The sequence below is a fragment of the Hypanus sabinus genome, chromosome 7 (genome assembly GCF_030144855.1).
Source record: "Hypanus sabinus isolate sHypSab1 chromosome 7, sHypSab1.hap1, whole genome shotgun sequence".
In the NCBI taxonomy this organism is placed as follows: domain Eukaryota; kingdom Metazoa; phylum Chordata; class Chondrichthyes; order Myliobatiformes; family Dasyatidae; genus Hypanus; species Hypanus sabinus.
In genome coordinates, this window is record NC_082712.1 from 165,143,280 (window position 1) to 165,156,412 (window position 13,133).

Genomic DNA, 13,133 nt, shown 5'->3' on the forward strand with positions numbered 1-13,133 from the left:
TTCTGTCTGGTTGAAGAACGGGTGCAGTGGTACAGCTGGGAGAGCTGCTATCTCACAATCCGGCAACACTGGTTCAGAACTGACCTTTGGTGCTGCCTGTGTGGTGTTTGCATGGTCTTCCTGTGATTGTGAGGGGTTCCTGGAGGGTCTGGTTTCCCCCGTGTCCCAAAGGTGTGCAGGTTGGAAGTTTAAACAACCTACAGGCAAATTGTCCCTTTTGTGTACGAGTTGCACACAAGATTAAGTGGAGATTTGATAGAGCTAGACAAAACTGAGGGGTATAGGTGGGGTAAATGCGAGCAGACTTTTTCCACTGAGGTTGAGTGGGACTACAAATAGAGGTTAGGGGTGAAAGGTGAAAAGTTTAAGGGGAACATGAGGGGAAACTTCACTCATGGATTGTCAGAGTGTGGAATGAGCTGCCAGAAGGAGTGATGTATGCACACTCGACCAACATTTAAGAGAAACTTGGATAGGTACACGGATGGGAGGGGTATGGGGGGGAATATGGTCTAGGTGCAGGGCGATGTGATTAGGCAGTTTAAATGGTTTGGTGTGGACTAGATGGGCTGAAGGGGCTGTTTTATGCTGTACTTTCCTATAACTGAGTGTATGTGAATGGGCATGTTTGGTAAATCCAAATGGGATTATTATAAATGGGTTCTTGATGATTGGCACACTTAGAGGGTTGTGGGGCCACTGTAAGATATGACCCTGACTGTGAAAATATCCGTACAGTTTGCCCTTTCATCATGTCTCTTGCATTGCGAATATATAGGAGGGAATCTCATGGCGAGTTTCTCGTTTCTGGTCATGTTTATTTGTTGCTATTTTGGCGATTTTGAACAGTGTAGCCTGCAGACAATGAACGACAGAGTGCTAGATTGAACTGAACTGAACTGAATGCTCCTGGACTCTTTTGACTAATTTTTTTTGTTTGTTTTATGTTCTGTCTTTGTTGCATGATGATTTTTTTTTCTCTTTTTGCCATTGGTGCGATTTGTGTTTTCTTGCGTGTGGGGAGGGGTTTAGACAATAGACAGTAGGTGCAGGAGTCGGCCATTCAGCCCTTAGTCGAACCTTTTATACTGCACATGTACTTTGAAAATAAAATGTACTTTGAATTGTAAAGTTAAATGGCAGCTATGAAAACAATGCCTTTAAAATAGCTTTAGAAGATAGATTGATGGCTCTTATTTAGTAGATCTTGTGTCTGTATCATTTTTGTAATGAGTCATTCTATGTCGTCTTCTCTTCAGTGGGTATGGCTGTGGCGATCACTATCTGGAGTCAGATACTGTGCTGCATTCCTTCCAGATGCTGGCAAAGCTCTTGGTTTCTCCAGTTACTGAAGACATTATATGCGATGTAGGCATGTAAGTAGATGAAATGCCAAAATTTTAATTTGAATTTTTAATTTAAATTAATCGTATTATTTTACAACTGATAATTTAGATGACTGAAGTAGTTACCGGTACCAAACATTTAAGGTTATTTTTACACAGGCACTAGACCACAATAGATTAATGCCTATACTGAAACAATACAAAATAGAATTTATAAATAAACACAGAGTCTTCACTAAAATATCTTTTTTCTTAAATAAAAAGGCTAACTATGACCAGTGCAAGGGGGAAAAACTTGGTAGACTTTGACTTGTTGAGCCTCCATGATAAAATCACCAAACTTATGATGGTAGGGTGTAAATCCTGCTCCAAGGTGCAGATAGCAGGAGAAACTTAAAAAGTAATGTTGATGTTATTTGGTTTGCTGATTTGAAGTCTTTTGTATACAATGCATTAGCTAACACTCAGTGGCCTCTTAGTGCTTAACTGCTCATTAGTGCAAACATCTACTCGGCCAATCATGTGGCAGCAACTGAGTGTATAAAAGCATGCAGGCATGGTCAAGAGGTTCAATTGTTGTTCAAACCAAACATCAGAATGGGGAAGAAATGTGATTTAAAGTGTTTTAAGCTTTGGAATTAATGTTGGTGCCAGACAGGGTGGCTTGTGCATCTCAGACGCTGCTGATTCTTTGGGATTTCCGCACACATCTATCTTTAGAATTTACAGAGAATCATGCGGGGAAAAAAAAATCCAGTGAGAGGTGGTTCTGTGGGAGAAAATGCCTTGTTAATGGGAGTGGTCAGAGGAATGATCAGACTGGTTTAAGCTGAAAGGCGAAAATAATTCAAATAGCCACATGTCACAACAGTGGTTTGCTGAAGAGCATCTCTGAATGCACAACATCTTGAACCTTGAAGTGGATGGACTACAGCAGCAGAAGGCCACGAGCATAAGCTCAGTGACCACTTTATTACATACAGGAGGTAAAAGATCTTTTAACTGAAAGAAAACCCAAAAGGTCTTCAAATTTGTTAAATTCCTGAAGATATTGTTCAAAATGAGAAGGGTAGCTTGTACAATGAGTGGGGGCTGAATTTAGGGCTGTGACTGATACTTCAGTCCATGAGGTAAATTTTTACGACAATTCAATTAAAAAACACCTGAATAGTAAAGTTAGAGAAGAGCGTTCCAGAGTTCACAGGTGCAATGGTTAGGGTTCTACCAGCAATGAAGGGAAGAATTGGATCATTAAAGAGTTGAAGTAGAACATGAGATTTAGTATGTAGATGTCAGATTTGATGGCAGTAGGTGGTTTGGAGTGTAATTTGGTTATCAGAACAGGACTTGGTGCTTGGATTTAGCCTGAAAGAGAAGGAAATTGAGTTGTTCGGACATTTGAGCAGGAACTGTGTGATCTTGGAATGTCGTGTGAAAAAGAGAGGGTACGTTGACTCAGGTCAGTGAGATGAACTTGGAGATGTTTCTTTGCTCAGGGAGATGCATAGTCTTTGTGGAAAGAAGCAATAATTCTCTGTTTTAACAGCAATGGTATCATTCTTTTCCTTGGTAAATGCAACAGGTAGACTCTGTAAGGATAGTGAATGTAATAACTCCGTCACGTGGATTGGGAAGTCAAGGATTGAATTACCCGTCTATCAATATTAAAATACACTTTCAATGATAATGGAATAAAAATAAAAGAAAATTCTGGAAATATCCATAGGCAGCATCTATAAAAACAAAGTTAATGGTTTGGGCCAAGAATCTCTTGTTCTAACTTTCAGACAGTTCAGTTATTTCATGGCTAGTTAGGGTTACTGACCCGAGCTCCGAATTGTGGGTTTCAAAGCCTTGCCTCTGTGTGCTAGACCCTAAACTTGGGCACCTTACTGCCTTCCCTCTGAGTGATTTAAAAATAAATAATTAGTTAAAAGATTGGTTGAATAAGCCAAGATTCTTTCATAATTGCCTTTATCTCTCCATATTTGTCTTATATTTCAGGCCAGTGATGCATAAAAATGCTCTCTTCAATTGCAGGGTGATCTTTCTCAATGGGTAAGTTTGATCTGTGCTATTCCCTCTGCTGAGTGTTTGAGTCAGGTCTTCTAATGCTTTTGCTGAGCTTGTGAGCATCGTACAAAATGTCTCGATTTCAACCTGTAACACCAGCTCTGCTCGGAGCATGCTCTCTGTCTATTGCACATCTTCATAGGTCTTGATTCGGTTGACTACAATGTGGAGCTGTGCTGTGTTTATCATACTCAACCAAATATATTCATATAAAAAGGGACAATTCCATCAGTTTTTATGTCATGACTATTTTTAAAAAGTTGATACTTTATACAAATCAATGAGTTGTGATTTACCCAGACATGGTGTGTTGCTGAGCACGACTTTCATTTCGAGTTGGCAGTGTGTGGGAAAACTCTTGGAAAAAGGATGAAACGGTCCAAACTACTAGTACTTGAGAAGCTTATTTAACATCATACTGGGACCTGATTGATGTCAATGTACTGTTAGATGCATGGTTTCCTTTATCAAATCCCATTGGAATACCTTTTGTTTTTCACCCCCTAGTTCCCTAAACATCTGCAGTCTGAACTTCTGCAGGTCATTTCGGTAGGCTGTGGCATGTATGTGCAGAGCAAGAGCTACATTGGAGTCAGTTTGATTAAACGTTTTTACTGAGTTGTGTAAGTAACAGTGCATGCTGGGTAACTTGCTGTGTGGGAGTGATGAACCGGGCCCACTAACATAAAAACATGAGAACTGGAAAGCCCATGCCCAAAAGAGCAGGAGGCCCAGTCGATTCACCATATGATCAGACGGCTGTATGCGCACTCACCACATTCGATCTGATACAGTACATTCCTCCCCTCCTATCGATGGGAACTGCAGAGGGCCCGGATAAGCGAGGTTATCCGAGAAAAGTCATGAAATATTTATCTTGGCACCAGTCAACTTGTTGGTGCACCCTTGTGGGCCTCTGGAGGGGAGAGCTTCTCTCTCTGTGCCTTCCTGGTCAGCTGACATTGAGGGCATTAAGCTCTGATTCTCCTCTTGATGAATCATCCATTGGTTCATCTGCTGGGACGCTGGCCTCTTCAGCGGAAGATGCCCTATAGTTTCCCTGAGTCTCCCGTAAGTTCGCTGACTTGTATCATTTAAATGTTGCCTAACAATTTGTCCGTCTGTGAGCTCAGCTCTGTAATATGACAGGGATGATGTCTGCCAACAGCCAGTAGCCTGTTTACTTCCTGTGAGATGTGTGCGTATACTTTGTCCCTGGCACCTGTTATGTACTCGTGACACATGACAGTGGTACCCTTGTCACGTGACTGGGGTTGAAGCTATACTGGACTTGAGGTAATGGTCTTGTGATGGTGGAGTGATGTCATTTTCCCGCCAGTAGAGATCATGTGACAGTTTTTTTTTCAGGTTATAAAAGGAGGAGGGGCAGTTCGTGGCTGGATTTGCCAAGTTGACTTCATGCCACTGCGTGATTTAATGTGATGACGCAGTTTAGTTGAAAGATGAAGTTTTATCTAATGCCTAAAGTTTAAAAGGTCATTGCCAGCAGGTTCTTTACAATTCTGCTAGTTTGAGAATCAGTGGAGAGTGAAGATCGGAGTTCAGGAGTTGAAGATCGAGGAGAATTGACTTCTACGGTGAAACGGGTTCGACCTTTGTTTGATCCTTATTCGGAAGGATTTCGTTGACTATTCTTGTGTTAATCCCTGGGAATACCAGAAAGGATTGAGGATAGTGTGGAAGGAAAGGTCAGTGCCTTTAAGCCGTTCTGTTTCGTAAAATTCTTCGTGGGAAAAGTTCGACGTCGGGGATCGAAGCAAAGCGATGTGAAAGAGAATTTAAATCATCTTATAAAGTCTCTCCTTTTTAAATGGACTGTGAGCATATCGAACTTTTGGCAATACCACTTTAAAGAACTGTTTTTGCAATATCGCTTTAAGAACTGTTTGAGCTGCCGCACAGCAGTTAATTTCCGGTTACATTAGTGTTTGTTTACTTTTGGGGGGTTTGTTTTCTGTGTTTAATAAATGTGTTGTTTGTTATAAAAAAAACCCTTGCCGCTGATATATTTATTGTTGCCTGAATTCGTAACACACCAAACATTCGCCTGCTGTGCACATCATATTTTGGTTTCAAAGCTCCCAAACGGCTGGCTGTAGGAGATTTGCTCTCTGTAGGCAATCAAGTTCTCTGCCTTTGGGCCCAACGCATACGACACTGGGCAGGCCTTGTAAATCGTCAGCTGACAGTTCTCCTTAAACTTGAACTTGGCTGCTGGACCATGGTATTGACCTGAGTTGTCAGCTTGGAAAACCCACTGGTGCTTTTGTAATAGATGAGGGTTCCACCCAATACCATTGATGCAGGACATCACCAAAGTCGTCATCTTGATCCAATTTTTGCCCGGCAAATTAGACAGTGGGTCTCCTCTGACCATATGCATGGTTAAGTGAAACAGGTCCCCCTGGTGAACGACTTCTGCCACAAAGACAACACACATCTCAGTATCAGAATCAGGTTTAATGTCATCAACATACGTAGTGAAATTTGTTAACTTAGCAGCTGCACTATAATGCAATACATGACAAATATAGAAAAAAATAAATGAATTACAGAAAGTATATGCATATTAAATAGTTAAATTTAAAAATAGCAGTGCAAAAACCAGAAATAATGAGGGAAAAAAAGGCTATCCTCACTATCTGCAGTGTAGCTGCAGAACACTGAATTTGGCAGTCATAATTTGGAATCTGTTCTGAGGATGAACTCGTGTCCAGTTCAAACTTCATGGGCTGGTTGTTTACTGTGAGTGTAACCAAATAAGGTGGCTCATATCATGAGTTTGGAAAATAATGCCCTCTTCTTTGCTCTGACATTGCATAGACTTGATGGTTGAATTATGCTGTTTTCTCATGATGAGTTGTTTAGCAAAGGGCGCCTTCTCGGGGTAGCCTGCCTTCTGACAGAACCAGCAGACTGTCTTTTGATGTTTACAGTTGGAGCATTGGTCATGATTTTCCCCACAGCAATGTTATCTTTGTGGAGGCTGCAGGCTGCAGGTGGTATCTGCATGTGAATATTGACTCTTTCAGGAGGGGAGGGAAAAACCTCTCTTGACTGCCTCCTGGTGGCGATCTGTGGAGCATGTTTTGTTCCAGGATGAATTATGCTTTATAGACCTTGGGCTCCAACAATCAAAGTGTGGGTAAGCATTGCTGCTTCAAATTTGCTGGGGGGAATATCTTTGTACTTGCATTCCAGCACTGGTAGGGTCAGTCTTGTCTTCTCCAGTCGATCATCTTCATTCTCATTGGGGATCTGCTGTAGCTGTGGGAACCTGAAGCTTGCCATAAAGACATAATGCTGCGTCCCTCAAAATTTGTCCAAAGCCTAACACACGTCTGGCAGTCCAAATTGGTTAAAAGGTGCAGAGCATTGAAGTATTTATTCCCAAGCGGCTTGAGTTAAATTGCTTTCGCCAGCTTTGCTGCTGGTGTTAAAACTGGTAAGAGTGCGTTGTCTTCCATTGCAGCCAGGTTCTGGCGGTCAGCTCCTGCCACCTAAGAACGCTTGGAGTAGAGTGGCAAACTAAAGGAGATCTGCAGATGCTGGAAGTTCAAGCAACACACACAAAATGCTGGTGGAACTCAGCAGGCCAGGCAGCATCTGTAGGAAGAAGTACAGTCGACATTTCGGGCCGAGACCCTTCACCAAGACTAACTGAAAGAAGAGATAGTAAGAGATTGGAAAGTGGGAGGGGGAGATCTGAAATGATGGGAGAAGACAGGAGGGGGAGGGGTGAAGCTAAGAGCTGGAAAGTTGATTGGCGAAAGTGATACAGAGCTGGAGAAGAGGGTGGATCATGGGATGAGAGGCCGAGGGAGAAAGAAAGGGGGAGGGGAGCACCAGAGGGAGATGGAAAGCAGGCAAGGAGTAATTGTGAGAGGGGCAGAGAGAGAAAAAGGAGAGAAAAGAAAAAAAAAAGGGTGGAAATAATAAATAAGGGATGGGGTAAGAAGGGGAGGAGGAGCATTAACACAAGTTAGAGAAATCAATGTTCATGCCATCAGGTTGGAGGATACCCAGACGGAATATAAGGTGTTGTTCCTCCAACCTGAGTGTGGCTTCATCTTGACAGTAGAGGAGGCCATCGACAGACATATCAGAATGGGAATGGGACGTGGAATTAAAATGTGTGGCCACTGGGAGATCCTGCTTTCTCTGGCGGACGGAGCGTAGGTGTTCAGTGAAACGGTCTCCCAGTCTGCGTCGGGTCTCACCAATATACAGAAGGTTGCACTGGGAACACCGGACACAGTATATCACACCAGCCAGCTCACAGGTGAAGAGTGGCCGTTCTCTGTTTTGACCCTTTTTGCCAGAATACTATGTTTGCATGGAGCAGTAACGACAGGAGTCGTTTGATCAAACGTTTTTACACACTTTGTTTGTAACGGTACAGTGTGGGAGTGACGAACCGGGCCCACTGAGACAAGAAAAAATGCGCACTTGAAAGCCCGTGCCCAGAAGAGAGTGTCTCCTGTGAGTAGGAGACCTCGCCACGCTCTCAGAATCGATCGGATGCAGTATAATTTACTTGCCGCAATACCCAAATCTGTGATCAACGCCACTTTGAAGATCAGGGGCACAAGGGGTGCATGAATGGTATTGATTTAATGTTTTTTGTCACCTCTCTCAGCACTGAGCTTGGAAGTATATTGCTGTTTCTGTATCATTACTAGTACTGCCAATTTCAAGATAATTCAGGATGGTTGGTCAATATCGCTTTGCTAACGATATCCAGGTTTCAACATTGAATAAGGAAAGCTTTGGTTGTGACTTTAGTTATGCCAGCACTGTAGCATAGTGGTTAGTGCAATTACTTTAAGACCCAGTGATCACTGATAAGGGTTGGATACCCGCTGCTGTCTGTAATGAGTTTGTACATTATCCTCGTGGCCGCGTGGATTTCCTCCTGATGCTCTGGTTTCCTCCGTCATTCCAAGAACGTATGGTTTGGGTTACTGTGAGCTTGCTATGTTGGCGCCAGAAGTGTGGCGGCTACCCAGCACAGTCCTCGATGATTCGATGCAAACTGCGCATTTCATGCTACGTTTTGATGTACAGGTGACAAAGTTTCTTTGAACCTTTATATTAAAATGGATCTGGAATGAATCTTCTCTGAGATCAGGCCGAGGGTGCAGACGTGAGCTTGTCAGTGTGGTAGAGAAGTGGTTAACACGATGCTTTACAGTACAGGTGGCCCGGTTCCTTTCCCGTCGCTGTTTGTAAGGAGTTTGTGCGTTCTCCCTGTGACCATGTGGGTTTCCTCCAGGTGTTCTGGTTTCCTCCCGTGACGTAACACTTGGTAGTTGGTGACCTTTGTAAATTGTCCCGTGATTAGGCTAGGGTTAAATCGGGAGATTGTTGGCTGGCACATCTCGAAGGGCCGGAAAAGCCTATTCTGCGGTGTATCTTGGTAGTGAAATGGCATCAGAGTTGGGAGGGAGGACTGAAAATGTGACATCATACATTTAGACAGTACATGGTTTCTAGAATTCTGGTTAATTATTCTTGTTTATTCTGGAAACTTGCATGATATTTAGAACATTTGCGTCTTGGGTGTAAAATACTCAAGATCTGTTGTTGGGAATGCTTTTACTGGTGAGTTTATGTGTTTTTTTTCCCCCCTAATCGTAAAGAAAATCCGTTTAAAAAAAAAATTGTTCTTTCATATTACAGAAAAATATTGTTAATTAGACCAAAGCTGCTGATGGCAAATGGAGGGAACTACAGGGAATTACGCTGGTTCTTGCCATGGAACAAACCAAGGTAAGGCAAAGATTTGATGCACTGACTTGTTCCGAAACCAGTAATCGGAGGCCTGGAGTGTTTTGCAGGAGACAAGTTCAGATCTGTCCATGGCAATCTGGCTACGTCAAGTGTTCCACTCTTGTGAACTGTTAATAACCTGGATAGTTTGCAAGTCGGAAAGATAGCCACAAGCCATGTCCCTATATGTTAGTAGATGCCTGCAACTATGCGGTAACTGACAAATCCGTATTACCAGTCTCCAAAATGCTTTTTCATCCGTACAGGCTATTTATAAATCAGGCACCCATGAGCTGTAATAAGGTGGGGAAGGATCTGTAATGAATAATGTCTTGGTAATGGTACCATGAACCCACTCAATTGTCATTAGAAAAAACATTTGGTCTTTTGTGTATTTCAGGGAAGGAAATTTTTGTCACCCTTTACGAGATCTGGTGTTTCAGATTCCAGAAGCCCCAATGACTGGCTTCCTTACTGAAATTCTAGCCTATTAGACTTTTGTTTGAGGACATCTAGGATTGAGCAGGGTCTGTGAGCTTAGCCCGTGATGTCAATGTTGCTATCAATGAATAACTGAAAAAAGAAAAGTTGATGTTTTTCTGATCAATGATTAAACAGTTTATATGGATGGCATGCAATGTGTGAGTGGCTGTCAATCTTGACCGACACTTTATAACTCAGCCAGTTGTGCTCAGTTTTTGAGTTAATGAATATGGAACTTTCAAAGCAGTGCAAGACAAAGTGTCTGGATAAGCAAGCTCATTTACTTTAATCCTTCTGCCTAAAAGTCTTCCAAATTGGAGATCTGTATTTCGGTGCATTATCCAGGGGATCACATGCCATTTTCTCCCACCAGCCACAATGTCGTAACATGTAACTTTTTATTTCTTGAACCTTTTATGTTGTCATTTTCTCTAGTTTATTTGGCCACTGGAGAAAGACCCACCAAATCATTGATGCAAATACCTAATCAGCCAATCATGTGGCATCAACTTGATACATGTGTGGTGAACTATGTGCCTGTCGGGACATGCCCCTGCTGACTGCTCCTGTGGCTCCTCCCACAGGCCCCTGTATAAAGGAGATCTGCGGCCTGACGCTCGGCCTCAGTCTCCAAGACATTGTATGATAGACACTCACTCCTGGTTCCTTCTTCCAGTCAATAAAAGCCAATATCTCGCCTTACGTCTCAGTGTGAGTTATTGATGGTGCATCAACATGCAGATGTGTTCAAGAGATTCATTTGTTGTCCAGACCAGTTATCAGAATTTGGAAGAAATGTGATCTAAGTGACTTTGACTTTGGAATGATTGTTTTTTGCCAGACGGGGTGGTTTGAGTATCTCAGGAACTGCTGAGCTCCTGGGATTTTCACACATGACAGTCTCAAGAGTACAAAGAATGATGGAAAAACTCAAAACATCCAGTGAGCGGTAGTTCTGTAGATGAAAGTTCCTCGTTAACGAGAGAGGTCAGAGGAGAATGGCAAGGGTTGCTTCAAGCTGACAGGAAAGCAACAGTATTTCAAGTAACCATGCGTTACAACGGTGGTGTGCAAAAGAGCATCTCTGAATGTATAACATGTTGAACCTTGAAATGGGTGGGATACAGCAGCAGACCACGAACGTGCACTCAATGGACACTTTATTAGGTGCAGGAGATGACTAATAAAGTGGCCACTGTGTGCATGTTAGGATCTGTGGGTGGGTGACAGGTATTCTGAATGATATTTGTTCACTATTCCAGTCGGAAAATGCCATGTGTTCAAACTTCTAGCAAATACCAATCATTGATAAACTCGCCCCAACCATTTTACCTGTTTGGAGGAATAAGTCAACCTACAATCGGGTGTTACCTTTGGCATGTTAAGTCAAACATTAAACTTGTTTTGCAATCCATAGTTGCTTCACTATCTTCCCAAGTGCATGAGAGATGAAAGTCTATAGAGTATAGAAAGGGATGAGAGTGAAACAATGTGGAAAAATGTTTGATTAAGATCAAGAAAGAGTCTATACAGACCAAACACTTTATGGTTGGGTGGACAAGGTTCTTAATACATGAACCAGTTTTGCCATTCTCCTCTTGAGGACAATGCAGCCTTTATCATGAAGGGACGTCAGAAGTGATGAGTGGGATTAAGATGGTGAGGTAGTTTAGTGCTGGGGTACCCAACCTGCTTCATGCCAGGAATCAATACCATTTAGAAAGGTTGGAAACCCCTGGTTTAGTACGTTGCTTTAGTTAATTCTATTCTGGAGAAGAAGAAATAGCAAAGACTCTAACCATTGACTTCCAAATTCTCCATTGTTTTAAGCAAAGTACATGAGGACTGGTGAGCTTGTAATGTTATATTATTGCTGAAGAGTAAAGACTATTGAGAAAATTATCGTAATGGTTCTGAGGGACACAATTAATCATCAGTTAGGAACCAGTCAGCAATTAGTCATGAAAAGCTGGCTAATATTAAAAATTAGAGATTAGCTTTATTTGTCCATAAGACAGGAGCAAACTTAGGCCATTCTGCCCATCAAGTGACTCCCTTACTAATCGAGAATCATATCAACCTCTGCTTTAAATATACCCAATGACTTGGCCTCCACAGCTGCCGGTGACAATGATTTCCAGATTCACCACCCTTTGGCTAAAGAAATTCCTCCTCATCTCTGTTCTAAAGGGGCATCCTTGTATTCTGAGGTTCTACCCTCTGGACTTTGACCTCCCCCCCCCCCCCCCACCACAGGAAACATTTTCTGCACGTCCACTCCATCTGGGCTTTTTCAATTTTTTGTATGTTCTATGTACAATTACCTATGTACATTGAAACATACGGTGAAATCAGAATCAGACTTTAATCGCCAAGTACCTGTGCACATACAAGGAATTTACTTCCGGCAGATGTTGTCTCTCTGCTCATAATAATAATAATAATAATAATAATGATAAATATAAATGAAAATATAGATTATACATACAGGTAGTGCAATCCAAGTAATAGTTAGCCGACAGTTAACCGGCAGTTAACTGTTCAGCCAAGTGACCGCAGTAGGGAAAAAACTTCTCCAGTGCCAATTAGTCTTAGTCTGGAGGGATCTGAAGCACCTACCAGACAGAAGCAGTTCAAACAGTCCATGCGCAGGATGGAAGGAGTCCTTTATGATGTTCCCCGCCCTCTTCTTCAACCTGGAAGAGTACAGGTCCACAATAGAGGGCAGGGAGGCTCCAATGATGCGCTCGGCAGTCCTCACTGTGCGCTGTAGTCTGGTTCTATCCTGCTTGGTGGCGGCTCCAAACCACACAGTGATGGAGGTGCACAGGACAGACTCAATGACTGCAGTGTAGAACTGCGGCAGCAATTCCTGAGGCAGACCATATTTCCTCAAGAGCCACAGGAAGTACATCTGCTGCTGGGCCTTCTTCAGGATGGAGCTGATGTTCTGCTCCCATTCAGATCCTGAGAGATGGTGGTTTCCAGGAACCTGAAGTTCTCCACGGTGGACACAGGGCTGCCGAGGACTGTGAGGGTGGACATAACGGGGGGATGTCTCCTGAAATCCACTATCATCTCCTTCGTCTTGAGCGTGTTCAGCTCCAGATTGTTCCGACTGCACCAGAGCGCCAGTTGGTCCACCTGCTGTCGATATGCAGACTCATCACTGTTCTGGATGAGTCCGATGACGGTGGTGTCGTCTGCAAACTTCAAAAGCTTCACATAGGGGTTGGAGGAGGTGCAGTCATTGGTGTAGAGGGAGAACAGCAGTGGAGAGAGTTGTTTGTATCAAATCAAAACGGCCTGGGTTGTATCTAACCAATTTGACTATGTTTTTAGAAAAAGCACCAAGAAGGGCAGTGGAATTTGCAGCTTCTTTGGAATTTTTGCATGGCTGTTTGCTATGAGGAAAAACCCTGAGGGGAATTTGACCAA

General features: G+C 42.8%; 1 protein-coding gene across 1 annotated transcript in view; it reads left to right on the top strand.

Annotated features, from left to right (window-relative positions):
• nadsyn1 (NAD synthetase 1) overlaps positions 1-13,133 on the top strand; it is an 83,159-nt gene that overhangs the window by 10,059 nt on the left and 59,967 nt on the right. The window contains exons 3-5 of the mRNA XM_059976044.1: positions 1,260-1,376; positions 3,351-3,404; positions 9,123-9,212. Of these exons, the coding sequence (XP_059832027.1) occupies positions 1,260-1,376; positions 3,351-3,404; positions 9,123-9,212 (261 nt within the window). The remainder of the gene's footprint in view (positions 1-1,259; positions 1,377-3,350; positions 3,405-9,122; positions 9,213-13,133) is intronic.